The sequence below is a fragment of the Cyanistes caeruleus genome, chromosome 9 (assembly GCF_971803275.1).
Source record: "Cyanistes caeruleus chromosome 9, bCyaCae1.hap1.1, whole genome shotgun sequence".
Lineage (NCBI taxonomy): Eukaryota > Metazoa > Chordata > Aves > Passeriformes > Paridae > Cyanistes > Cyanistes caeruleus.
The window spans coordinates 25,968,790-25,995,785 of record NC_141709.1 but is presented as its reverse complement, the minus strand read 5'-3'; the positions used below and the strand labels follow the sequence as shown (position 1 = coordinate 25,995,785).

Genomic DNA, 26,996 nt, shown 5'->3' with positions numbered 1-26,996 from the left:
TGCCCACGCACCCACGAGGCCCTGGGCAGTCACACTTGTTTTTCACTCCCAAGGAGTGCTGGGAAGCTCTAAAGCCAGCGGATTATTCTCCAAAGCAAAGGCCTGGCCTGCTGCCATCCCCTGGCAGGCAGCAAACAGCCTGGGGAGGCGTTTCCCAAAGGCTCAGCTCCTTCCTGGTTCACGCTCTGACTTTGTACCCCCATTCAGCAGCCTCACAGTCACCCAGCTGCAGACACCAGCAATCTCAGGAGGGGGTTCCCAAAGGTGGAGAGGAAGCAGAAGGTTACCAGGAGACCCCACTTGGTGTCTGGCAGAGCATCCCCTGTCCTGTGTGGCTTCTCCAGAGTGTAATAGAGGTTCAGCAGAACGAGCAGGGGGATGTCTCTTGTTCTCCTCTTTGCACAAAACCTGTAGGAGGTTCTTTGGAAACCTGTGAGCCCGGGGCAGTGGGAAGGAAAAGCTGGAAGTTGTCTGGAAACTCAGGACACAGGAATCCTACACTGGGCTGATTTAACCCAGTACTGGGGGTTCCTGGGCACTGTGGGGAGCAGGCTGGGTGAGGGGTGCTGGCTGGAGGAGAGCTGGATGATGGGGCCAGCCTGGGTACCACGCCCCAAAGGAGTGGACTGAAGTCAATTGCCCTAAATTGGAGGCAGCTTTGGCATCAGGGAGCTCTTCCTGGGGATCTGGGGACCACCACTTTGCTGCAACCAGCACCATCACAATATCCCCCCCACTGCCAAAACAGGGCGGGCTGAGAGCAGGGGTTGGGGGCTACACTTGGCCTTTCCTGTGCCTTTTGTTGGCCTCTCCTGCCCCACACTGTCTGCAGTGGGTCAGGCAGCACAAAACCAGAGCTCTGCTCACAGCGCTGCTCCCCAGAAAGGGATAACCGGGAGCTGCACAGGGAACAGCACAAGGGGCAGCAGGGAGCATCGATCTCCAGATAAGATAAGGGTGGGGGGTGCTGTGATCCAGCCCCACAGGCTGTGCTTGCACCCACACACCCCCTGCACCCACCCCCAGGGTTGCCCCACAGTGATGCTCCCCATACCAGCGAGCCCACAGGGGGGTGTGGGGCCACAGGGCTGCCAGACCAAAGGCCACGGAGTTTGGCCACCTCCCTTCTGACCATAGGGACCGTGCTCTTTTTCCCCTGAGAAAAGGATATTTTCACACTTCCTCCCCATAGGAACTAACAGAAATTGGTTAAATGGCTGCGTTGCTCTGGGGACAGGCCCTTTTGGAGCTGAGCTACATGCAGGGAAGGGAAAGCCCAGGGGACATTTTAATAAGAAGCAAGGAGAGCTATTGAAGTGTTTTACTGCCTCGTTAAGGCAGTCTAATCTCTGTGTATATCTGGAAAAAAAAAAATTGGCTTGCTGGTGTTTTTATTGTAGCAGAGGTGGGTGTTTTCTGGCACGGCTGGGATCCCGCCTGCTATATCTGCTTGTTTTCTTACCTGATACCAGTAGTGAACAGCCCAAGAGCAGCTCAAGGGCAGCAGCAGGAAGGGTGAGGGCCAGGCAGACCAGGAGGGAGGCTGTAGATCCGTGCTCTGGGGTTTTTCCCACCCACAGGTGCTCTGCACCCCATTGCTGCACCCACCTTTCAGCCAGACACGGGTCCCCAGGGTGTTTCCCCAGTGGAGATTTGTGACTTTGGCTGGGCAAAGCCCAAAGGTGGGTGATCCTTCATCCAGGCAGCCCAGAGTCACAGCAGGGAGACAACCACTGCATCCCATCCACCCCTCCAGCTCCAGGGGCTGGGATTTGGGGGGATACACAGATTTTGGGACTATGGGCACCTTGGGCTGATGTAAGCCAGGCTGAAAAGTCCATGCCCAGGGAACCCCCAGCAAAAATTCTTCTGCAGCAATACAGGGTTATCCAACTGCTGAGGTCTACATTTGTAAGAGGAATAGGCTGGGCATTTTATTTCTAAGGTTTTCTTCAGGAATTTTTTTACCTCAGCCCAGCAGAAACTGGGGAAATCCTGCTGAGTCCTGCTGGCTCCAGCATCCAATTCCCCATTTGCAAAAGCTCCCGGTGTCAAAGCCGTGAGCCGGAAGGGATGCTGAGCCTGGGATGGCAGGGCTGGATAAGCCGATTGCATTTGCTTTGGAAAAGCTGATGTTTGCATGAGCACTGGCTCTAGTGGTTTTAAAGGGATCCACCCAGGAGCAAATCCCAACAGCCTGATATCAGAGCTGTGCTGCTCCCACCCCAGCTGGGCTGGGGAAGTCTCTGCCCTACACCCAGATCCACGCTGCACCTCCTGGGTGGAGGAAGCCACAGGAGCCAAAGCTGCCACTGCAGAACACAGAAGCAAAGACTCCAGCACAGCTAACAGGGCTGGCAAACACCTAAAATGGAAATATGGGGCAGGAAGGCTGAAGGTGCTGTTTGACACATAGTCCAGACGAGATCAGTAGAGTCACCCTTGCTCCAAGCAGATGTGCCGTGGTACCCAGCTGCTTCAGGAAAAGTGACTTTTATCACTGATGTGAAAGGGATAGGTGCCCAGACACCTGGACTGTGCCTGTTTCAGGGCTGGGCCTAAACCAGCCCTTCTGCAGGGCTGCCCAAGGCTCCAGGGCATTCCATCCCAGAGCCTCTCCCCTTTCCCTAGAAACACCGGTGAGCTCAGCAAAGCACCCACAGCGTGGCCTGGGAAAAACACAAACATTTATTAAACCAGCTATTTTTTTTTTTTTGTTGTTGAGAATGACTTTAACAGTGCTGAAGGACTTACCCTGTCTCCCCCAGGGACCCTCAGCTGATTCATTGCATGCAGGGTTAGCAGGAAAGCAGGGGACAGCCAGCCTTGGGGACATGGTGGCTCAGTGTCAGCAGCACAGCTACACAGGAAGCCACAAGCTACTCACAGGCAATGGCAAGCCAAGCACAGCTGCTGCAGGGCAGGCAGATGGATGCTTGTTGCATAGGGCAACCCACTCCCAGTTTGCTGGGATTCACCCAAGTCCTCAGCAGGTACCATCTCTGAGAATTTTGGGTATTGTCCTGCTCTCCACATCCATCCAGGGAAGTTCTGAGGATCTGCAGGGGAAGGGAGCATGCTCGGGGCTCTCAGAACAGAGGGTAATTTCCACTGAAGGTGCTGCTTCAGAGACACCAAACCAAACCTGTTGTGCACCAGATCACCTTCTTAACCACAGCCAGCTCACATCTCACATCTGAAAAGTCACAGCCAGTCACCTCCCCCTCTCTCAGCTTCCCACTGACATCACGAGACAATGTCCTCACTCCTACCATCCCAGCACAGACAGATCCAAGCTGTGACCCACGCAGCCAAGGGAACAGCAGCACGATGGTGAGAGCAAAGCCGTCACAGCACTCAGCTGGGGACAGATGCACCCATGGGTTCTGAAGTCAGGACACTCCAGGCTTGTCCACAAATGTGGAAGAGCTTGGCTCCTTGAATCAGGATGCTCAGGTCCTTTTCTGCATCATCTGGTGAAGGCAGAGGGTCCTGCCCAAGCTCTCACACAGCTCCAGCTGCAAGCCATGCTCTACAAGCTGGTGAGGGGCGTGCTGGGAGGCGTGGTGGGGACAGCAAAAGGCACGGGCAGAAGCCAAGGTTAAAAAGACAGAGAAGTCTCCAGGGCAGAGTCACTGCAGATCCACCCTGACAGAGCAGCCTCATGTGTCTGGTTGCTGGTAGGAGGCAGAGACCTGGCACCATTCATCACACAGAGAAACCCAGCCTTCACCACCCTTACACCGTGTCAGGGGAGAGCAGGAGCCTCTCTGAGTCTGAGCCCTGCAGGCTCTGCCAGGCTGCCTGTGTGCTGCCACATCCCAGGAATTCTGCAGGACTGCTCCCAAGGTGGAGGACAGTCCAGGAACAAACGGGGAGAACTGGATTTCCATTTCCCACCCAGTGCTTCATCGTTCTCATGTTATTACATCGGGAAGCACCACCATCCTTCCTCTGCAGAGCACGGACAGAGGCTCCCCAGCCCCACCTCAGATTGGCTTCACAGAGGCATCTAAACCAGGCAGGGCTTCACCCACAGGGAAAGGTTTTTTAGCATTCATCATGTGCTGGGGCCAAACCCTAGGTCTGCTCTGCCCTGGATGGACACTGGCCTTGAAGACAATGATGGAAATGAGCAGATCCAAGAGGGATGCCCTGCTGATGGTCCTGCCCCACACTGAGCATGCTGGTGCCACCAAGCTGTGGATGCATGGTAGTGCCTCCTTGCCCTCTCAGGGTAGTCATTTTGGGTGAAGGATCCCCAGTTTTTGCACACAGGAAGCTGAGGATTAGAGGGAGAGATCCCAGGAACACCACTGTCCCAGGTTTCCCTACCACCACCACCACCACCAAAGACAACAGAGGGGTGTCCAGCCACCTGCAAGCAACACCCTAGAGCAAAGGATTGAATCTACCAGGAATCACCTCATCCCTCCTCTCCCAGAAATGTGCTGCAGGGCAGGCACCCAGTCCCTTATGGCTGCGTCATCAAATGCTGTTAGGACCATCAGAGGAACAGTGCAACACCACCAAGCTAGCCTGGCCCCCCCTCTCCAGCCATCCCAACTCTCCCAGGCACAGACAAGTGAAGCAGAGTGGGCAGCTGGGAGAGCTGGACTGGGAAGGCAAAGCCACGGGCTATAAGAATGTCACATCATCCTGTGACTGGAGCCAGCGCCAGTGGGCATCGTACTCCAGGTGCAGTTTGCTGTTGAGTTTGCAGTTCTCAAGGTCAGCCTCAGCTTTCCAAGCCTTCCCATCTGGATTTCCCTTCCCCAGCCTCTCCCCGGTCCCTGGTGGTGATTTGGTGTCTCTATCTGGTTCCAGAGAGGGGGACTGCTGCCCCAAATACCCATTGGCCACCTGGGGCTCCTTATCAAACCGGTGATCCTGGGGCAGCCCAGGTGGGGAGAGGTCCACGTGGGGCCACTCATGCTCCTCTTTGTCCTTCTCTTGCTTTGCAAGACCCCTCTCGGGGTCGATCCTGACCCAATCCTGCTCTGCCCTGGGCAGGGCTCTGCCCGATGTGGACGCAGCGGCGGTTTCAGCAGCGTTGTGGGAGTACTCATCCATGTCATCAGCCAAGGTGTCCAGGTAGCTGCCAACGGAGATGCTGTCCAGCCTGTCGTTGGGGTCCTGCAGGCTGTCCCAGCTGCCCCGCCGTGAGGCCTCCTGGCTCTCCACCAGGCTGTACTGGCTGCTGGCCAGGCTGCTGCAGCGGCTGGTCAGGGTGCTCCGCTCCTCCAGCAGCCACTTCACTGCCTCGATGCCCTCGTTCACCACCACCAGCTGCTGCAGGATCTTCACGTCCACCGCTCGCAGGTAAGCCTGGAGGGGAGACAGAGAGCACAGGGGGGTTGAGGTGACCATGGGGCCCCATGTCTCAGCCCAGCCCAGCAGAGGTGTCACTGTGCTGGCCACAGGTCTCCTAAACTGTTTGATGAAGAGCCTGGTATGGAACAACACCCTGCAGGGAACTCGGCCCCAGGGCCCAGACCATGTCCAAGACGTGGGGACATGGCCATCAGCGACCAGCAACTTACGGTTCCACCAGCCACCAACCTCCTCAGGGAAATAAACCCAGGGCACTTGTGTTCCTATTTTCTACGGGAACAAGGAGGAAGCAAGGAACTGGAGGTACTGGATGCAGACCTGATCCCAGAGCATCCTCCAAGACCTGTGAGGTTGCTGGCAGTGCAAGAGGGTCAGGCATTCCTCAGTGCAAGTGTCTGGCTGGACCACCAGCACTTCCTCAGGCTGGTCCCTTCATGCCTTTACTTGTCACCTTCTAGGGTTTGAACCAAGCCTGGTGCCAATGTCACATAGCAGGATTTGGAGACGCAAATCACTCCCCAAAGGGGAGGACAAGGAAGACAGGCATTGCTGATCACACCACTCGCTTCATCGACTCCTGTCCCTCCGAGCCTGGGGAAGCTCTTCACAAACCTCAGTTGCTGCAGAAACATCTGTTTTCCTAATGGAAAGCCCCGTGTGCCAAGACATTCCTGTCTGTATGATACTGGCCGCCAAAAGCCACTGGATTTCCCCTACACAGGACGCAAATATTTTGCCAGGAAAGGAAATAAGGCCACGATGGGGGGAAAAGGGAGAAAACCCACTGCAAGGCACGTACAGGCATCCTGCAGGCTGCAGATGCCCACGGACTCCTTCACAAACACATCCTGTGCCCAGCATCAGCAGGCTGTGACAGAAATCCATGCGCTCCCCAGGGATCATTTTTAAGCACAGCGCCCGATCCTCAGCATCCGGTGCCCCGGAGAGTCACTTGCCCGCCCACGGGTGACCCCACAGTCTCCTGAGACCCCTGTCTCCGGTCCCACAGCCAGCACAGCCATAGAAGCATCTGAGGAAGGAGCCTGGGAAAACTCCAGCCAGGATTTCAGCATGTGACACCTCTCACTCCAGACGACAGAAAAAAAAAAAAAGGGTCAAAGATTTGTAAAGACACAGCACCAGCCTTCCCATCCCCTCCTCAGGCTCCTAAAGCTGGATTTAGATAAAAAATAGCAGGGATGTACCCGGATTGGGGCAGGAGCCAGCTTCCAAGTGCAGAAATTTCCTTTCTAGGCAAGTTATTTTAAAAACTGCCTACAATGGACTTTTCTGCACGCACTGCTAAAGCATCTGGCCTTGGCAGGGAGATGACGAAGGAGGAGGGCTGGAAACCCCTGGTGGGGGGTTCCCCATTTTTCTCTGCCTCGTGCAGAACTGCAGCTGTCAGAGATGCCAGGGGAGCCAACCCAAAAGCAGAAGGTGGGATAACACTCCCTGCTTTCCACGCTGCTTGCTGCTAAGAGTTACCCATGAATTTGCTGCTAGTTCACGCCAGCCTGACCTCCCCACTGCACTCCAAGAAACCCCCTCTCCAGCAAGACAAGTACTGTGGGAGGAGACTCAGCGCAGGCTGCTCTCTATTACTCCTCCAGATGCACTGAAGTTCACTGCACGACCTCGCACCAAGGACAGCTGTACAGAGGACTGTCACACTCCTCCTCAGGCTCTCCATGGGCAGATACAGCCCTGCTCCCCTCCCCAGCACTGAGAAATCTCAGGCGCCTTCTCCTTTCAAGATATCTAGCTCTAGGCATAAATCTTCCTCCTCAGATCAGGAGGCGAGAGTGGGAATTTGCTAAACTCTCCTCCCACCGCCCACTCCCAGGCCAGCTTATCCTCTCTGAGCATTGGGTTTGCTGGTTTCCTGCTGCTTGGGGCAGGGGGGGGAAATCCTGCTCCCTGCTCTTGGGGATGGGGAGATGAGGGGAGCCCTGCGCTGGGTTTTGGCACCTGGGTTCCGATCTCAAGCTGCTGCTCTGGGTGTGAGGTGTCCCCGCTTCCTCACCGGGCAGCAAGAAGAGCCAGGGCAGGGCAAGGAAATGTCTTTCTGAGCCAAGGTGAATAATGCCCGGTCCAAGCCAGGCCTTGCTGGCCATAGGCTGAGGCTGCCTGCACCTGGGCAGGGCAAACACCGCACTGCCCCAGAGACCTTTCTCCTCCGGTCAGGGTGCAGCCTGCAAGCCGGTGCGGAGGGAGGATGAAAGCAGAGGGAGGATGAAAGCTCCTGCACCGCTGGGAATACTGAATCAGCCAAAGCGGAGGGCTCAGGCTGGATAGTGCTCCAACCCCCAGGGGGCATGCGGGGATGCGGGCGAATTTAGCTCGTTTCCCTATGGAAACAACGCTCATTCCCACCCGCTCGGCATGTTCATGCGTGGGAGAGTCCCTTCCCCCAGCTGCACTTGAACCCATTGCCCAACCTCGCCACGTTTCCCGGAGGCGCAAGCATCGCCGGTATTTGCTCCCTCCACGAAAGACGGAGGCGAGAGAGCCGCCACCGGCAGTCCCCGCTCCCCGGGCTAGGCTGCCACCGCAGCACAGCCCTTTACGAGCCACCCGAGAAGCCCCCGCAGGAACCGAGCCTCGGGAAAGCTCCCAGCCATGCCTGTGCCTTGTCACCCTGGGGGTCACACCCGGGGGGAGAGAAGCTCCACCGCCGTGCCCTTGGCGAAGGTCCCTGCCCTTAATTCTCATCTCGGACACCACGATCCCCGACGGAGCCGGCGTCCGGGGGTGCGAGGGGGGCAGCACGGAGGTGGCCGAGGGGGACCCCGGGGGAGGGATGCTGCGTGGGCCGGGGGCAGAGAGCGGCATTACGAGCCGGGGGCTGTTAACCCCTACTCGGAGGAGCAAAGGGGTTCGCCAAAATGCGGGCAGAGCGCGGGCACTATCCGGGACCGTCACCGGGGGAGGCAAGCGGCCGCCCGAGGTGGCTGCGGGTCGGGACGGTCAGTTACCGGGGGCCGGCCGGCAGCGCTCCCGGTACCGCGGCACTCACCAGCTCGAGGCGGAGCGTCCGGAGGCGTTCGGCGAGCGGCGGGTGGGCACCGCGGGCCGGTGCGGGTGTCGCGGGCGGCGCGGGCGGCGCGGGGGCGGTGTCGGCCCGCAGCCCCCGCAGCAGCACGGCGGGCGGGCGCCGTCCCACCTTGCCCGCCAGGTCCCGCAGGTCCGCGGGCAGCGCCTCCCCGCCGCCCTCCATGCGGGTGGGGCAGCGGCGGCCGCGCTGTCACCGCGGCCCGCGCTCGGCCCCGCCCCCGCCGCGGCCCCGCCCCCGCCGCCACCTGCCCGCGCACCAGCGAGGTCCGCCGGGGCGCGCGGAGCGGCGCGGGGCGGGGCCGGGGGCGGGGCCAGCGCCGGCCGCGCCCCCGCGGTGTCGCTGCGGCGCCGGAAGCGGCGCGGAGGGTGCTCGGGGCGGCGGCGGCACCGCCGAGCCGGGACCGGCCCTGCCCGCCCCGCCCGCCCCGCCTCAGCCTCCCCGTGAGTAGCGCGGCCGGCACACGCCTTCCGGCCCTCCCCGGACTCCCCGCGGTCCCGAAGCGCCTGGGTCCCCCTCTCCCCGCCGCCGCTCGTTGCCGCCCTCAGACACCCGCCTCTCCCGCCCCGCCCGGAGCGCCTGGGCGCCCTTCGCCACCTCCTCCCCCTGAGTGCCTCCGGGCCCCTCGGCGCTCCTCTCCCCGCCCTGCCTGGCCTTGCTGGGGCACGCTGTGCTCCGGACAGGTCCCTGGCTCTGCCGGGGCTCCACATCCCGGCCAGGCCCAGCGCTTTGCTCCCCGCAGGGCGCCCGGCCTCCCGCTGGCACAGCTCCTCTGCCCGGGGTGCCCCGAGCTCCAGCAGGGCGCTGGCCCGGGGCTGCTCCCCGTGTCCGGCTGGCTGCACCCCCATAGCGGGGACGGGGCTGTTAGCGGGGAGCGTGTCTCTCCAGCAAGGACCCCGCTGGCACTTACGGCCAATGATGGCCCATTCCGTAACAATCGATGGTCCGGGATTTATTGTCTGCTTGTGACTTTGGGCTGCTTCTCTTTCCCAGAGCGTGGGAGCGGGCCCCGGGCACTGCAGCAGCCTCGCCGAGGGGTTGGCCTGGAGCAGAGGCAGTCTCTGTCCGATGGGTTCAGGGGCTTCCCCTCACTCTGCAGCAAAGCCTGGCCTCCTGCATTGCTCCCAGCGGGAGTTCCGGCAGGCAGGGAGGCTCCAAAGGGCTTTTGCCCATGGCACATCAGTGCTGTCCACAGCCAATGCTTGTGCCAGGCTCTGTCTTTACTGGGGAGAGGGTTTGAAGGCACCTCCATCACCTTCACCCCTCCTGGCAGGGAGCCCCGATGGACACGAGAGGAGAGCAGCACACGTCCTGACCCCCGCCCCACACGGCTGCCCCCGTGCCGGCCACCGGGACTATGGACGAGTGGAAACCCAACCCCACTGTGAAGCCCCACAAGAAGCGGAGCTGGTACCTTGCCTGGAAGTACAAGCTGATGAACCAGCGTGCGCTGCGGAAGCTGTGTCAGGTGAGTCACCCGCGGCCCTGCAGTAGATTAGGAAGGATAATCTACAGGATTTACAAGTTTATGGAGCGGCTGCATGGGTGGAAGCATATCTGCTGGCAGTCTGGGTGACCTAACATGCTGAAGAAGCCTAACTTGTTCCCCAAGAAGCTCCTTCCAAGTGCCTGCATGTGGAAGGGTCTGCCAGGTGTAGCAGCTCCTTTCAGTGGCCAGCAGACCTGTTGAGTGGCCATGAGAGATACAAGTATCTAAGTGGCCTTGGGAAGTTTTTAGCTAGAAACAAACTGGTTGCTCCCATTCTGGCTCTGGACCCATGCTGAGTGCTGCAGGGTTCAGCCTTTAGTTGTTTGATTTGCAAACCAAGCCTGGTATAAGGCACAACAGGTGGACACAGAAAATAGGGCTTGGTAACAGGATCTTATGCCCCAGAGGCAGCTGGTGTCTGGGAAAGCCTCAGGCTTAGTTGCTTGTACTGTAAAACAGCTAATCCTTGGTGGAGACAGTGTCCTGGGGGGTACCTGAGGTTTTAAGGACAGGAAGATTTGGTCTCATGGCAGCAAAACACAGCACAGGAGCCTTTCCTCAGAGGAGCTTGTGAGATCTAGCAGTTGGTTGCTGTGGAAGGGAGCAGGAGAGGGCCTTGCATTACTCACCATACTGGAGCAATGGGCTAGAGCCTGCACACATCTCTGTACTTTGCAGCATTGCTTAAAACACAGATGAAAATTTGGCTTAAAATGCGTAGACCAGAGCTGCACGTATGGAATAGCCAGGTCTACAGCAGCCAAACATTCATCAGTTGGGTTTGACTAAGCCAGCTCTGCTAGATCTGGCTGCTGGTCTTGCTTAATTCTTATTCCTAATTGTCTTATTCACTTTGGTCACCAGGGCTGTTCCCTCATGTCCCCAGTGCTGATCAGGGCAGAAGGTCTGGGCAGGTTGGTGAGGTGGCCTTGCTGCCTCTCCATGAGCCCATGGCTCTGTTCATGCTTAATTAAAAGCTTTCTGTGCACAGATCCCAAAAGGTGTTCATAGTCCTGAGTCAACAGCAAATTAACAAGCCAAAATGCCATAGCGACATTTATAGCGTCCTGTTGCCTTATTGCTGGTTTTCAATTTTCCTCAGTTACTCCTTGAACCTGCTTGGCAGAGGTAGCAGCAACACAGAGCTTTGAGGCAGTAGCTGGACAGATAGGGCAGGAATCCTTTTACTGCCACTCACTGAGGACAGGCCAGTGTGTGATCCCAGCCCCATCAATGACCTCAGAGAATCAAGGGTCTGTTCCACAGCCCCCAGACCTTCCCAAGCCCAATGTGTCAGCATCCACAAGGGTTGCAGTTGAAGTTTGCTGCAGACAGTAAGCTGCAGGCTGGTCTCTGCAGCCTGTGGTAAAGTGCAGTTTCCTGAAATCAGACCTCAGCTTCTTCCCTTTGTTTGATTCAGCTGCACAGCATCTCCTCTCTGCTGAATACCCTGAGTGCATCCTCTGGTTCCAGAGGGACAGATGAGAGCAGTGATGCTGCAGCAGAGGCAGAAGTTAAGGTTACCTTGGGAGCTGTAACTGAATTACCAAACTATTTGCCTGCAGGGCCCCTCAACCTTGATGCAATAATTTAGCAGGAATCTGCTCACAGATCTGGAAGCAGGGATACATTGGAGGTGGGTTAATTCTTACATGTCAAGGAGTCAGTGCTCTCCAGCTGAAGAATGCATTTCATCATGAAACTCAGTCACCAGTATTTCTTTCTCTTTGCTTTCCTCAGAAAAAATCAGGGGAAATGTTAGATGTTTGTGATCCCATGCAAGATCTTCTTGGGATGCCCTGCAGCCCATGCCAAGGCAGGCTGGTTTTTGGATTGTTACCTACAAATTTCTAACATGAAACATCCTGCATTGCAGACAGGTGCTGTCCTCTTCCTGCTTGTGACCGTAATTGTGAACATCAAGCTGATCTTGGACACCAGGAGAGCTGCTTATGAGGAGGAAGAGGAGTCTGCACAGGACTATGGTGAGGGGCAGCATTCTGTTGTGCTTTGAAAGAAAGGAAAGCGGAGGGTTTCTTTAAGTCAGGGCTAACTTATGACCAGCTACATCACGAAAAACAGGTCTGTGCATGTGGGTTTTACAAAAATTAATAGAAAATGCTGCTCCCTTCCTAGTCTGTCTACTGAAGACTTTAGCACATTTGGCTGCAGAGGTCTCTGTGGGGTCAGCTGAGGCCAGAGCTGTTGTCATTTGGTGTTTCCCCTTACCTACCATCCCTGTAAATTCCAACCCATGACTCCTTGGGCTGGGGTGCCTTCTGGAGGTTTGGCTGGGTTAACAGGGACAAGCTAGAGGTGCCTTGACTGATTGAAACTGAATTTCTCTGCTGTAGATGACGAGATGCTGAATGTGGAGGTCCCCAGGCACCCTGTCAACAACAAGAAGGTCCTGGATGTGGAGGTGTACTCCAGCCGGTCGAAGGTCTATGTGGCCGTGGATGGGACGACGGTGAGTGGCAGGTGCTGGCTGTCCTGTGAGCAGAGGGTGGACAGGGCTGGATGGGTGAAGCCACAAACAACAGTGGTGAGAGCACTTCAGCGGCTGGCAAGAAGTTCTGCTTCCAGGACTTCTACTCTGGCACCCATCACTGCCACAAGCAAAGCCAAAGAGATTTGCCTCTTGTCTGGGGGCTCTGCTGTGCAGAACGGGCAGGGAATAAGAAGAAGTCTTGGCATATGATTCTCATCATTTATCCACTTGCAGGTCCTGGAAGATGAGGCTCGGGAGCAGGGAAGAGGGATCCATGTCATCGTCTTAAATCAGGCCACGGTAAAACATCCTCATGTCTTACTGGGCAGTTTGTCCTTGCTTCTGGGCTGTTGGGTACCTGAGGCCAGGGGCAGCCAGGAGGGAAGTCCCTGATTGCTTTTTGTTTGCAGTTTGCACAGCATGGCACAGTCACCTAGAGAGTCCCTGCAGGGTTTGCTTGTGCTGCCTGCTGTTCTCGGGGAGTGGGCAGGGGAGGAGTTGTGAGGTTGGGTGATGCTTCCCATGAACATCATGATGCTTCCCATGCAGAAAGGCCTGAGGGCTGAGCTTGCCTGGGAGCTAACTCTGGGGACTAACTCCCTGGCATACCGGAAAAGCCACTCCCTGTGTTGCTCAAGGAATGAGGCTTCCAGGGCAGATTTCCATAATTCTATGTGTCCATACCATGTAGTATTTAAGATCCATCTGACGTTTGAATACCAACAGGGTCACGTGATGGCCAAGAGGGTCTTTGACACCTATTCCCCCCATGAAGATGAAGCCATGGTACTTTTCCTCAACATGGTTGCCCGGGGCCGGATCCTGATATTTACCATTAAGGTATGTGACCCTAATATCAAAAAAAGTCATCTTGAGTCAAGATGTCCTGAAGCTCATCTGGGCAGTAGCCTCCTGAATGTCATCAGGCATTCCCAGGATTAAATGTCACATCCCCATGGGGCTGTGACTCCCTGTCTGGATCACCTCCCTTGTCCTCTTGCTCTCCCTTCTTGCTGCAGGTACTGCTATGCCCAGCAAAGCAGGAGAACAAAAAGTAGATGTGTCAGAGCCCACAGCAATAGACAAGGGGTTAGGTGGAGAATGGACATGAGGAAATACGAGGATGTGGTGGGATCCTTCTGGGTCCCAGTTCCAGGCTTTACAAGGGCCCTGTGGACTGTGCTAGGTCTGGGCTGCTGTGCAAGCAGCACTGTGCTGCTTCAAGGTATCACGTTTAGCTGTCTGAAGTGTTACTTAACACATGGCCCTGCTTGAAAACAACAAGGAAACAGGAGTTCATGATTCCTCTGACCACCCTGTGGGTCATCACAAAGCCACTGACAGCTTTAGTGGCACATAGGCCCTGAAGGTTTCTGGCTTAACTGGTTCAAGGGTAGGAGTGGGCCCTGTACCCCTTCAGTACTGATGGGAGACTTTTCCCTGTCAGGAGCCAGACCTCAGCTGCAGGGTTGTGCTTTGTTCCAGGACGAAGGTTCCTTTCACCTCAAGGAGACAGCCAAGAATGTCCTGAAAAGCCTGGGGAGCCAAGTTGCACCATTTCTGAGCTGGAGAGACATGTGGACATTTGTGGGGAAGAAGGGGGGTGAGTCTTGCACAGGCTGGGAGAGGGTTTGTGGCTCCTTTCTTTGGGAGAAACCAGGTAAGGACAAACCCAGCCCATCCCCAACAGGCTCTATGAGCAGGGAGCAAGTCACAGAGTGGCAACTCCATTCCTGGGGGTGAGGGAAGGTATGGAGGCAGAGCATGTTCCTTCACCAGTTCTCCAGAGGCCAGTGGGAAAAGGTGTCAGGCTGTCCCCCAGGCTGACAGCCCCTGGTCATGCCTTGACAAAGTGGGGCTGGGCCCTTGCAGGCAGTCCTGACCCTGTGTTCCTGCTCCAGGAGAAGTGTATGGGGAGAAGCACGCCAAGTCACCTGCCCTCTCAACATGGGGTGATCCCGTTCTGCTGAAGACAGAAGTTCACCTGACATCTGTGGAAGGTAGGAAGTACAGTCTGCTCTGTGGTGTCTCTGGGAGACATCTCCCTGCTGCCTGATTTTAAGTCAAAGGCATGGGCCCGGATTTAAGGCTTTTTGAGATGATGATGATGGTAACTTTTAAAATGGGCTTAGCTCCCTTTCTTCCTGCTTCCATGGCAATTCCTGGCATGGTTGTTGAGAAAGGTGAAGATGGAGAAGAGGAAACATTGCCAATTGCCACCTCTCCAAATTAGACCTGGTCTGTTTTTTGACTGTTGGCCTTGGACAACCCACTGCTGCTCAGAGAGGCCAGAGGTGGGGTTTGGCTCTGCATGGCTCCTGGGATCCATGATCCATGGATCTGGTCCAGAGTGTTCCTTGTTCATTGCAGAGGACTGGCTTGCTGACTCAGCCCAGGGAGAGCCATGTGTGTGGTATCCCAGCCTGGAGCACTCAGGGTGGGTCTGTGGGGGTGACAGGTCTGTTTTTGCTCCTTGCACTCCAGATGCTGAGTGCCATTGGCCCGACACAGAGCTGAACCGGCGCCGCAAGAGGTTCTGCAGCAAAGTGGAAGGTTACGGCAGCGTCTGCAGCTGCAAAGACCCCACACCCATTGAGTTCAACCCTGACCCCGTGAGTGCAGGGGCAGAGTGTTCAGGGAGGCTCCAGGAGGGAGGGCTGGGCTGGACCAGGTGTGTTTTGCAACTGATGCAGAGCACTGTCCTTAAGCACCAACTGAGTGATGCAAACTGCCCCTGGGCAAGCCCTTGGCCCCAGCAAAGGTGAGGTGAATACTTGGGGGCAGGTCATGCTTGGGCAGGGGAATTCCTTTGCTCTGAGTTGCCAGGAATAGTTACCTTATTCTAGGGGTATCAGTGTAAGCAGCAGAGCCTGAACATCTAGAGACAGAGCAGCTATTGTGACTTTTGGACTTGTCCTTGGCACGGTGCTGAAGGGTTAAGACACAGGTCTCTGAGTGAATGCAAAGTGGGATTTTGGAGCTGGGTCAGAGGTGAGGTGAGATGAGATGAGGTGAGGTGAAGTGAAGTGAAGAAGGGAAGCTGGCAGGGTCTCCAGTAGTGCTGAGGGCATCCTGGTTGGTTGGTGTGGCCCTGAGCCAAGAGGTAGGGCTATGCAGCTCTGCTGTCCTAACAATGGTCCCTACCCCTTGGATCCTCTTCTCAGTGGTGTAAAAGCATAGCATCATTTTAGTTTGCATGGACTCTCCCACCCTCACTCACGTTGTTCTCTTCCAGCTCAAAGACAATAAAGTCTTTGACGTGCCAGTAGCTGTCATTGCAGGGAACCGCCCCAACTACCTGTACAGGTAAGCACTCCCAGAGGGCACAGCTCCTCTGCTCTGTGCCACAAGACCAGGCACGGCCCAGGCCCTTCCCTTTCTCCTGCTGGCAGGATCCAGCCTCCTCCTGGAGTTGCATGAGCACCAAGGGCAGACCCTGGGGGAGGGAAAGAGAAGGTGTAGGTGGGTCCTGTTCCCCTAATCATGCACACTTTCCCCCATCCCAAGGGATCCATACCCCTGTGCTGCAGGGCCTGTGCCCACTGGGGCTGTGCTGCGCTCAGGCCCCTCCGTCTCTCCTCAGGATGCTGCGTTCCTTGCTGTCGGCTCAGGGCGTCAATCCACAGATGATCACAGTCTTCATCGATGGGTACTACGAGGTGAGGGCATTGCCAGAGATCCCTGTGGCCAGCTCTGTGCTCCCCCAGCCCAGTGCTGGCCCAGTCCTTGGAGGGTGGCAAGTTGAGAGCCTCACCACCTTCCTCCTGCTGTGTGTCACACTGCTCCTCACCTCCTCCTACACAAAGTCAGCCAAAGTCACCCAAGCCATGGGTGTGGATAAAACTGCCTTGGCCTTTCCCAAAGCCCAAGGCTGACCATGTCAGGAGGGGGGTTGGTGTGCAGGAATGGCACATGGTGGTTATGTTGGGCTCTCCCCATCCCTTTTTCTCACTTGATGAGTTTTGCCAGCCCCTTGAGCAGGCACAGGGTGTAGCACCACTTGTCCAGTTGCTTCACATGGAGAGGAACAAACCAGTCCAGCCATGTCTGTCCAGCTCCATTCTCAGAAAGAGGTGAAGAGACACAGTATATTTTCCTAAGGCTCAAAGCTTGGCGTTCCTGAAAGCTGGGGTCAGGTGAAGGAGAACTGGCCCTTTAGAGGCAAAGACCTTCCTCTCACTCAACCTTGTATAGCCCTGGAGGGTCCCACTGAAAGCCCTGTCTCTCTGGCAATGGAATGTACTCTGGGACAGGCATGTGAGATCGTAGTAGATCTCAGGAGCTAGGCCTCATCTCTGCAGCATCCAGTGAGGTTGCCCTGGGATGGAGACAACTGTTCCCTTGCAGGTGTCTCCCACCACTGCCACACTGTGGGGCTGGGGGAGCTGGCTTGTTTATGCAGGCTCTTGCTGCACCACATCAGAGCAGTTAAAGATAGCAGCATCCATTGCCATGGCAACTGGAGCAGCATCCCTTAGCTACAAGGGGGCAGCCTGGATGCTCGAGCTGCCATGGTGGATACCAGGGAAAGGGGGAAGGATTGGTACAATGGGAGCTCCTTCTCTTTTTTGTGGCTAGGGGGTGGGATATACAGTAAGGGCATGGAGAAGACATTGGTGGCTCCTTCTTGGGGCAGAGATATGTCAGCCCAAATTTGGATTACTTCTGACCCCTGTACTTGGTCAGAAAGGTCCTTCTCTTGGCAACCATGAGAGAAAATTGAGTTGATTGTGGTCTTGCCATTAAGCAGCTGCTAGGTGGTCCTGGCTATACCTGTTTTCTTTCTGCACTGTCTTTGGAGGGCTGGGAATCTGGGACCTCTCACATATTCTTGGACACAGCTTTGGGTCTGCAAAATGAGCTAACAAAGTCATGGTGGCATTGAAGGGCCACAAGGGTTTGGCAAGTTCTGTGCTGCAGGGTCTATATTGAGCCTCATTGGTCTCTAAGAAGACAGCCACATGCAGGGGATGTTCCTCTTGGCCTGGGGAGCTGACACTGGCAGGGGAGAGGAGCATGACCCACACGTTTGATGAGCTTTGTACTTTTCCCTTGCAGGAGCCGATGGATGTCGTGGAGCTGTTTGGCCTCTCAGGAATACAGCACACTCCCATCAGCATTAAAAATGCCAGAGTTTCCCAGGTGAGAGAGCTTTCCAAACCCTGAGACAGTTATTTCAGGGACCTCGGATAGCATTTGAGGGAGGCAGGCTTAGCCCCCGATCTGTGCCAGGCTGATGCTAACACAGGCAATGATTGTCTTTTCTTGTAGCACTACAAAGCCAGTCTGACTGCAACCTTCAACCTTTTCCCGGTGAGTGAGACCTGCTACAGTACATCCTTCCCCTGGCATTTGTGATCCCAGTCCCACAGGAGATGGGATTAGTCCTCCAGGGCAAGGAACTGCACAGACACAGCACACTTCTTCTGTCTTTGCTCTGTCCTGTTCATCTCCATCCTTCTGATGTTCTCCTTGCCCTACAGGATGCTAAATTTGCTGTGGTTCTGGAGGAAGACCTTGACATTTCTGTTGACTTCTTCAGGTAAAGTTGGGGGTTCCTGTGTGGGATCATTTTCTGGAAGCTCTCTGGATGCTCAGGGGTGGCCAGATCCATGCCTGCTGTAGCTCACTTATCTGAGGCTGAGCAGACCCCAGGCAAAAGCCGTAACTGAGATCTGCCTTCAGAGTCTGAGGCCACTGTCCTGGCAATCAGTGCAGGGTGACTTCAAGGTTGGAGATCTCTTCCTGGTTGGCTTTTTGGGGACACTGATCCATTCACATGGTTGGAGCTGCCCCATAGCCAAAGGACAGGGGCAGTGTCTAATGAGGCTCCTGTTTCCTCTTAAGGAAAAGAGACTGATGGGCAGGAGACAGTGCTGTCCTTTCCCCATGGTGAGATGCAGCTTAGCTTGTTTGGGTGTTCCTCCCCTGCTCTCCCAGCAGCATCAGCTATCTCAGGCCAAAAAGTGGTTCCAGCAGTTGGGGGTGGCTCATTCTTGGTGGAGGGTTTACCTTGGTTTGCATGGTAGAAGGGTGTTTGACTAGGGTCAACTCTTTCCTCAGCTTTCTGAGCCAGTCAATACACCTTCTGGAGGAGGATGAGAGCCTGTACTGCATCTCTGCTTGGAATGACCAGGTGGGTCAGGGAAGGATGGTGGAGCAGGGCCACCTCTGCCCTGTGTTGTTTCCATGTCAGACTGGGGTCCAGGTTCCATCTTTGAAGCAGAGTGTGTGTCCCCACTGTCATCCTAAGTGAGTCTGTCTCCCCAGCCCTGGACTCTTCAGAAGTGCCCCTGCAAATCACCCTCCTGTCCCTGCCATGTGCTTCCCAGTGGCTGTTCCCTTCTTGCCATGATAAGAAACTCAATGGAGCACAATGCTTGCCTTTTTTTGGTGGGGGGCAGTTGCATTCAGTGTGCTGAGCACTCGCCATAACCCTGCAGGGCTATGAGCACACAGCTGAGGACCCCTCACTCCTGTACCGTGTGGAAACCATGCCAGGCCTGGGATGGGTGCTCCGGAAGAGCCTGTACAAGGACGAGCTGGAGCCAAAGTGGCCAACCCCTGAGAAGGTAAGTACCTTGGAAGGATCCTTTCTTCTACGCCCCCATCTCTGCCCATCAGCGATCCCTGATCTTCACCCAGTTTCTGGGTGTACAGCTCCTGGATAGGCTATCCCTGTGCTTATACTGGGAAGGATTCTGCCCAAGCAGAATGGATTTGGGACAGGCAGTGACTTGAGGAGGCACATAACCATCCACAGAGCTGGGGCCAAAGGGGCTTGACCTGGTGTGGGCACCCAGAAAGGTCCCTGGACAGCCACACTGCCAAAGTCTGTCCCTGGAGTTGAGTGTGAGTAGCATTTTCCCCTCCCCAGCTCTGGGACTGGGACATGTGGATGCGGATGCCTGAGCAGCGGAAGGGTCGGGAGTGCATCATCCCGGACATCTCGCGCTCATACCACTTCGGCATTGTGGGGCTCAACATGAATGGCTACTTCCACGTGAGTGACCTCCCACAGCCCCCAAGCACTGTCCTGGTGCTGAGCTCTGACTCAGACACCTCCCCAGGTAGTGGGGATGCTTGAGGTCATCTCCAGGTATTGCTGACCCATGATCAAACCTGGTTTTCCTTTCCTGCCCTCTCCCTTTCTCCCAGGAAGCCTATTTCAAGAAGCACAAGTTCAACACAGTTCCAAATGTCCAGCTTAAAAATGTGGAGAGGTAAGTGCTGGTCACAATGAGACCTTGATGAAACAGTTGCTTGGTCTGACCCTTGTCTCCTTTTGCTGGAATCATCTCCCATCTGGAGTGGCCATAACCTCCTGCATCAGCACACTGGCCTCTGCTGGGGAGTCCTGGCAGTGGTTTTTGCAAGGCTGGGTTTGGCTCCCCTGTGCTTCAGGGGGACATGTTGAGGGGTCATGGTTTTGCTGCCACATCTCAAGAATGTGTGTCAGTCCCTGCTCTCCATTTATTGGTTCCAGCTTTCTTTAGTGTTACACTGGGGCAGTCCTAAATTTGGATCAAACTGTCTGACTGTCTCCTGATCTCCATGTTCTCTCTTCCTCCAACAGCTTGAGGAAGGATAACTACGAGACTGAAATTCATCGGCTCCTGGGGTGAGTGCCTGCTGGAAGGCTGAGAGACCACAACACACACTGGGTGAACCAACCAGAACAGAAGGAAGGGTGGAGGTGGCCCTGGTGGCCCCAGCCGCGTCTTGCACATCTGAAGTACTCTGCAGTGGGAAAAGGGAGAAGATGGGTGAAGATCCCTCTCACTCTTTTTTCTGTTTCCACAGTGAGGCTGAGGTCTTGGACCACAGCAAGAACCCCTGTGAGGACTCCTTTGTGCCCGACACTGAGGGCAGGGTCTATGTCATGTTCATCAGGATGGAGCAGGAAGCGGATTTCACCACCTGGACTCAACTTGCCAAGGTGAGGGCCCGGACATGGCGTGTCCTCAGCCCTGGACTGGTCTCTGTGTCGCTGAGAAACACCTGGCTGTTGTTCTTTGGTTTTCCCATGGCATTGACACAGCTCACCAAACGGGTTCTTGCTGTCCCTAGGGGATGTTGAAGCTCTTGGTGTGGCTGGAGGGATGCAGCCCTGTGCCACCCCAGGCTTGGGGTGCAGCCTTCTCTGCTATGCCTCAGTGAGGGCAGGCATTGTTGTTCTTCCCACGCCAGGGGACACCTGGCCCTGATGTCCATCCCCAGGCTCTGATGCCTTTTCCTCCCTCCCCACCATCCTAGTGCCTCCACATCTGGGACCTGGACGTCCGCGGGAACCACAAGGGGCTGTGGCGGCTCTTCCGCAAGAAGAACCACTTCCTTGTGGTGGGGGTCCCTGCCTCCCCCTACTCGTGAGTATCAGAGACACGAAGGGCTGAGCAATGCCCCATCCTTACAGCACTGTCCTCTGGCTGGCACACACCAGCAGCCACTTCTGTCCCAGCCCAATCCTCAGGGGACACCACCTTCACTCCTTAACCAGTGTGGTGGAAGGGGGGGACGGGAGGGTTCCCAGGGTTGGAGGATGTCCCAGTGGGAAGGAGATCATGCCAGGCAGTGCTGTTGGAAATTGGGGTCCTGAGGGGGAACCACCAGCTATGCCTGCTCCCATCCAGCCCCCTCACCTGCAGGTCCAAGAAGCCCTCGTCGGTGACACCAATCTACATGGAGCCCCCTGCCAAGGAGGAGGGGGCGGGGGCAGTGCCAGCGGTTGCAGCAGCAGAGCAGACGTGAGGCTGGCAGCTGGAAGCAGAGGGGACCGGGGGAGCATAGTGACCCCCACGGTGCAGAGACAGAGTTGGCAGCAGCTCTCGGAGGCTGGTGACTGGATACAGAATCCTGTTTTGGGCTGCAAAAGCAGATGTTGGGCTCCCTCCAGCTCCCTGTTGTGGTCTCCCTTTCCCTTGCACAGGACAGGGTCCTTCCCTGTAGATATGCCACCCCATCCCATGAACTTGTTTTTTTTAACACAGACACTCTACTAACGCTGCTCCTTTTGCCCCCTGGCTGGGCAAGGCTGGAGGAAGGAGATGCTCAACTGGAGGCTAGAGGGGGCCTCAAAAAACACCTCTGCTCTCCTTTTTGGCCCTGAAGTCCTGAGAAAGCAGCATGGTGTGAGTGCTGCAGCCTGCCAGCTGGGTGTTATTTATTAACTCTTGCCTGCTGGCTTTGTGCCCCATGGTGAACACAGTGCTGAAGAGGGGATATTCCAGCATCTCTCCTGTTACCTGCACAATGGATGCACCTTGAAGACTGTGTGCTGGGTTGGATCTTCCTGCACACTGGCTCTGCTCCATAGGCTGCAGGTACTGGTGCAGCCCAGCTCTCAGAAAAGGGAATGCTGGAGAGGAGCTGGATTTGCTGCAGACACGGAGGGGACACCCCACACCCAGCACAAGGACGGTCAGTTCTGGAAGCTGGAGATGATTGTAGGTGGAAGTGGACCAGGCTGTGTGCTCTGGCTCAGGCTGTCCTCACCAACCTTCTCTGTGGGGAACAGCCCTGCCCCTGGGTCGTGGGAGAGGGGGTGAAAGTGCCTTGCAGAGCGAGATGGGAGCAGCCAGCAGGTATCATCCACTGGGTGTAGGGGCAGGGTGAGCCAGGGTCATCTAGAGCGAGAGATGCTGCACTGTGGTCCTTGCCTGTGGTACTGTACCCTGTCTCCATCTTCCCTGCCCTGGTATCCTCTGCTTTTGGTGAAGGCAGGGGGAGTTCTTTCTCCTGAATCCCCACCCTTAGTTTCTGGCAGGGAAGGTATGAGCTGGTCTGGGATGGGCAGCTTGGCCCTCCCATTGTGGTACATCCCTCGTGCAGAGGGAGAGGGAGGGGGTTCCGTGCCTTAGGAAGGATCCCAGGGCCCCCTCCCACCCCCAGCCATTTGGTACTAGTGTCCCTGCACCCAGGGGTCAGTCCTGGGCCCCTTGCTCAGTACAGCTCCTCCTCTCATCCGTGCAGCTAGAGATCCATTCTCTGCTCTGCCCTTTCCCTGAGGTAACAGGGGCTCTTCCCCTTCATTTTCTCACTGTGAACTGAGCATCGGGGTCTACACTACACTAACTTATTTATTTATTGTTCCTGGGAAGGGGTGGATAACAGGAAGCAGCATGGAGGGCTGGCAGCCCCCACCCTGCACAGGAACAGTCATGGGAGGTTTGTCTCTCGTCCCCCTGGCTATACCCTCTGTTCCCTGCTTTCCTCCCTTGCCCAGAATAGGAATGAAAACTTGTGAACCAGGAAACTCGTCTTGGCCAAGATTATCCCAGTGTGGATGCAGCACAGCCCTAGCATGGCTGTGGGGACTCTGACCCTCACAGTCCCTTGCATGCCTGCCCCAGCAGCAGGGATGGGATGGATGCAGGAGGGGAACCAGAAGGTGCAGTGACACCCTTGAGGCTGCAGTACCAGTCTGGGGCTCAGCCCTGCCCTCCCCAGCGCCCGCAGTGCTGCCCTTCCTGGCTCTGGCAGCCAGTGGGCAGGTGGCCCCTGTGCTGGCCCTCAGGGTAAGGCACATCTTTTATGAGGGTGGAAAAGGGACTTCTTTCTGAGGAAAAGTAGCTTGCTCCCCATGGCCTACTTTGGAAGAACTTCCAAATGGCTCTCCATTGCTCTTCCTTGGCACCTCTGTTCCCAAGGCTCAGTTTCTTTTCCCCTTAAAACTAAATGCATCCTCTCTCCCTTCTCAGCTAGGGCTCAGGCTTGGCTTCTTCCCAGCTCCTCTTGAGGCTGGGGAAGGTGATCCTAGGGTAGGGGATGGCTAAACATGAGTTCCCCTCTCCTCCCCTGCCAACCAGGGCTCTGTGGCTCCCTGCTCTCAATGATAGCAAGACTCAACTGGTGGGCTTTAGGCTCCCCCTTCTCCACACACTAGGCCAGGCCCACAGGGTGCTGTTCTCTGTCCCTCCCTGTCCCCCAGCTAGGCTCCAGAGTGGCAGCCATGGCAGGGCTGGGCGCGTGGCATCATCAGGGTTTGACGCTTTCTGAATTGAATTATTTTTTCAAGAGTAAACATTGCAAAGCTGTTGAGCCTTGTGTGTTTCATAGTTGGCCCTGTGCAGGGGACAGGGCCGGGGTCCCTGGCTCTGGGGTCCTGCCTGGAAAGGACAGACCCCTGTCCTCTGGTGTCTTACTCTGCCCAGGCTGCACAGGCCTGGCCATGGGCTAATGGTGGCCCCAGGCCTGTGCCAGCAGAGGTCCTCTGTGTGGTGCTATGCAGTGCCAGCAGGGCTGGCACAGGTTTGTGAGCTGTTTCCTCCTCAAGCTTTATCACTTTTATCTTCAGCTCAGCAAGTGATGGAAACTCTGACGAGCTGCCTGGTAACTCCCCTGTCTTCCTCCTGGCACCTCCAGCTGCTGGGTCCTGAGAAATACAGCCTTGTCACCCTCTTGACCATTCCAAATTTCTGCCTATGTGGAGCAGGGAACCCTGAGGGCTGGAGATGCACCCATTTCTGGGGCAGAGACAACTGAAATAAAGTGGTACTTGGGAGAGTGTCAGCCACCAGCATGGACCAGCTGCAACCTGCACCCCCAGCCTGCTGCCTCCTGCTCCCCTGCCTGATCCCTGCAGCCAGGCTGGGCTGACAGCCCCTCCCCAGGACCAAGCACAGCTTTCTGGCAGGGCGACCCCTTAGCAGAAGTTTTTTACATAGTCCCAAGGGCTTGGTGAGGGCTCTCACCTCCTGGCGAGCCAAACCTTGCAGCACCAAGCCTCTGCCAGGGCTCCATGGGCGAGAGGGGGATCCATCTGTTGAGTCTGAGGGCCAGGGGCAGAGCTCTGCAGAGTGATGTGGGCTCAGGTCCCACAGCCTGCATGTCGTGGCCACCTCAGGGAGTCAGCATGTGCAAACTGATGCGTTTATAGGAGCCTCCCCTCCTGAAACAGGGATGAGAGTAGAAGCAAGTTAACCCCTTGAAGGAGAGAAGCTGTGCCAGGCTGGTGGACAGCCTCAGCTTGTGACCCCCAGGTGCTGGTGCTGCCAGGGTTCAGTACCCAGGGGTTTCAGTCCCTGGGATGCTCGTTAGATGAGTCCTTGCTCATCATCCTGCCCTTTTGGGGGGTCTCGCTCACTGCCTGCTGCATCCTGCTGGTGCTGGAGCATTCACCGCTGTCCCAGGAGCTGGCTGGGCAGCTGTCCCCTCTCCTGCCTGTCCTGGAAGTCCGATCCAGTGGTGGCAGAGCTCAGCCCCGTGTGGCAGCAGCTGTAGCACGTGCTGCCGGAGCCGCAGTTCTCACCCAGCCCTTGCAGCACCCCCGGCCCGGCCTCCCTGGCTTTGTGCAGCCGCACAAAGGAGAACCTGTCCGGGCTGCTCCACCTCCCAGGAGCTGGCTGATAATTAAACAAAAGCAAAATAGCGTTGGCATGAAACTTGACCTTTCCAGAGCTTGTGGGGGGTGGGGAATTTTGCATAATTTCTGGTGGTGTTTACTTTTATGCGTTACAGTTTTTTGTTGGAGATCTCTGTGCTGGGGGAACAGGAAGTCCCTGTGCTCCGATGACAGGCTGGTATGTGGGAGACAAGGTCCAGGCTGACCCTTCCCATGGCACATGGGTTCCTCTGTGCCCCACAGATGGAGAAAAGAGTCCTCTGGCATAACACACCCAGTCCTCTTGAATGGAGAGATCTCAGCACCAGAAGGATGCTCTGTGTGCTGGCCCCATCTCCTTCCCTGCGTGGGAGGGAGTCAGTGATGCCCTGTCCAGCCACTTGTATCCCAGCCCAGGGAACTGATCCTAAATTTTCAGCACCCTCTGCTTCATAAAAAGTCATAAACACCAAAAGCATTTATGAATAAAAATTCATAAGTGCCAAGGTGCCCAAACTGCTCCCAGGATGGGGCTCTGCTTGGCTTCTCCCTTTGTTGCTGGCTGTGAGGGGGGTCCTTTCCCTGCACCCAGCCCATCCCATGGCTGTGCCTGCTCCGTGCTGTTCCTGCAGACACAGGGCTGCCACCTCCTGTGGCACATCTAACGTAGGTGGCAAATTAATCTTCAACTGACTATCTAGGATTGCCGCGCCAGTTATTGTGGCGTTCCTGCCCAGTGCGGCATTAATGATTAACACGCCAGGTGCAATGTCAGCTCCAGCCTGCTGCCTTTTGAATAGCCTTGCATCGCCTCCTCTGATAGCCCAACAAAATAATTAGGGCAGGGAGCCGCCTTGAAAGCACTGCTGGGGTTAGGCTGGCACTCAGGATGGTTTATCTCTGAGAAAGAGGAGAAGGGGAGTCAAGCAGGCAGTCTGTGCCAGGGAAAGTGTGCATTGCCTCACTTCTCTCCCTGGACCACCCTGTCCCTTCAAGGATATCCTCTTCTCCCCAGTCTGGGAACACCCTGACCCAGCTGTTACAGCAGGCAGGGGAAATTCCCCACAGCAGGCACTCCTTGGGCAGCTGATGCTGGATGAGTTTGCTTTTGCTTCTTATTTACCCCCTTTATCAGCACAAACTCAAAGAGGTGCAGTTCCTCCTTCTTTTCATGTTCTTGTTCCCATCAATGCTAATTCCCAGGAAGGAGGGGGCGGCTCCTTTCCTAAATTGCCGATCAGTGCCCACTCCCTGCCAGCACAGACGCCTGCACCACGCAGGGTTTCGCCTGCAGTGCCCCGGGGCAAGTGATGCTGATGGAGAGTGCACCCTACAAACCTCCGGGAATTTTGGTCTGTGTGCGGCTCCCATCATGGCACTGGCTGCTTGCCCGACACCCCTGCAGGGAGAGTGCCCTCAGGCCTTCCCTCACCCTGTATCCCCGGTGGAAAAGAAGAACCCCCACTTTGGCACGCACCCAGATGTGCCAGGTGCTCGAGCCATCTCCTGCCGTCTTCCCGGGGCAATAAGGAAGTTTCTGTTTGCCACCACAAGCCCTCAGGCACCTTTCGGCATCGTGCTCTCAGTTTCTGATCGCCCCAGCGTGCCAGTCTGGGAGAACTGGGCGAGTCTAAGGGATACAAAAGGTGCCAGGGGTACCTGGAGGCACCCACATGAGCTGGTGGGGGTGGGCGGTGGGCTGGGATGCGCCACGGGGCTTGTGGGGAAGCAGCTGGAACGGGATCTCCTTGGAGAGCCCAAAGGCTGTGGCCGTGCTTGGGCACAGTGGGAGCACAGGAGGCTGTGCCAGTCCCGTTTACCCCCCACTGCTCTGATTTTGGCTGCCAGGGCAGCCAAGAGCCGCGAAGGGCAATTGGGAGGAATCGCATCCGCGAGGAGAAACTGGTCCTTCAAGTTTTCCCAGCAGGTGGAGGGGAGGAACCAAGCCAGTGGGTGCAGGGTTATTTACAAAACTCGGTGCCACAGAAACTGCCTCTTCTGCCCCACGGAAACCCCATGGCTAGGAGGAGCTGCAAAGGTGGAAGCCAGCAGCTGGCCGGGCATCGCCCCTGATCCTGCTCCACCCCACAGGGGCGATGGTGAGAGGGTGTGTGTCAGGAGCCACCTCTGCAAAGCATCCCAGAAACAGGGGGCAGAAGAGGACAGCACTAGGTGTGCCCAGCTCTGTGCCAACTGGTTTCTGGGCACTATAACTCCTCCAGGAAGGGCTTCCTGGCAACTCCTGCATCCTTGGAGAGGGAAAAGAGGCATAGAAGCCCTGACACCACCCATGGGGTGACACCAGTTT

General features: G+C 56.4%; 2 protein-coding genes across 2 annotated transcripts; one reads left to right on the top strand and one right to left on the bottom strand.

The window, feature by feature from the left end:
- Positions 1–2,670: 2,670 nt before the first annotated feature.
- Positions 2,671–8,569, bottom strand: LURAP1 (leucine rich adaptor protein 1). Its single transcript, XM_086842976.1, has 2 exons — positions 8,354–8,569; positions 2,671–5,328 (listed from the first exon to the last, which is right to left on the bottom strand). The coding sequence occupies exons 1-2, from the start codon at positions 8,552–8,554 to the stop codon at positions 4,639–4,641; spliced, it is 891 nt and encodes a 296-aa protein (XP_086699102.1). The 5' UTR covers positions 8,555–8,569; the 3' UTR covers positions 2,671–4,638.
- A 135-nt stretch (positions 8,570–8,704) lies between these two features.
- POMGNT1 (protein O-linked mannose N-acetylglucosaminyltransferase 1 (beta 1,2-)) lies at positions 8,705–23,406 on the top strand. The gene is made up of 22 exons (XM_086842975.1): positions 8,705–8,832; positions 9,663–9,857; positions 11,755–11,863; positions 12,233–12,348; positions 12,604–12,669; positions 13,096–13,209; positions 13,855–13,972; positions 14,271–14,369; positions 14,854–14,981; positions 15,605–15,675; positions 15,953–16,028; positions 17,428–17,511; positions 17,641–17,682; positions 17,853–17,911; positions 18,433–18,505; positions 18,813–18,941; positions 19,247–19,372; positions 19,528–19,592; positions 19,946–19,990; positions 20,173–20,308; positions 20,626–20,735; positions 21,015–23,406. Exons 2-22 carry the CDS (start codon positions 9,747–9,749, stop codon positions 21,115–21,117), a joined length of 1,980 nt encoding a protein of 659 aa, XP_086699101.1. The 5' UTR covers positions 8,705–8,832; positions 9,663–9,746; the 3' UTR covers positions 21,118–23,406.
- The last annotated feature ends 3,590 nt before the right edge of the window (positions 23,407–26,996 follow it).

Coding starts and splice junctions, on each gene's coding strand:
- LURAP1 (XM_086842976.1), bottom strand. CDS start 8,554: ATGGAGGGCGGCGGGGAGGCGCTGCCCGCGGACCTGCGGGACCTGGCG. Junction 5,329..8,353: donor GGACGCTCCGCCTCGAGCTG/GTGAGTGCCGCG, acceptor TCTCCCCTCCAG/GCTTACCTGCGAGCGGTGGA.
- POMGNT1 (XM_086842975.1), top strand. CDS start 9,747: ATGGACGAGTGGAAACCCAACCCCACTGTGAAGCCCCACAAGAAGCGG. Junction 11,864..12,232: donor GGAGTCTGCACAGGACTATG/GTGAGGGGCAGC, acceptor TCTCTGCTGTAG/ATGACGAGATGCTGAATGTG. Junction 17,512..17,640: donor AAAATGCCAGAGTTTCCCAG/GTGAGAGAGCTT, acceptor CTTTTCTTGTAG/CACTACAAAGCCAGTCTGAC.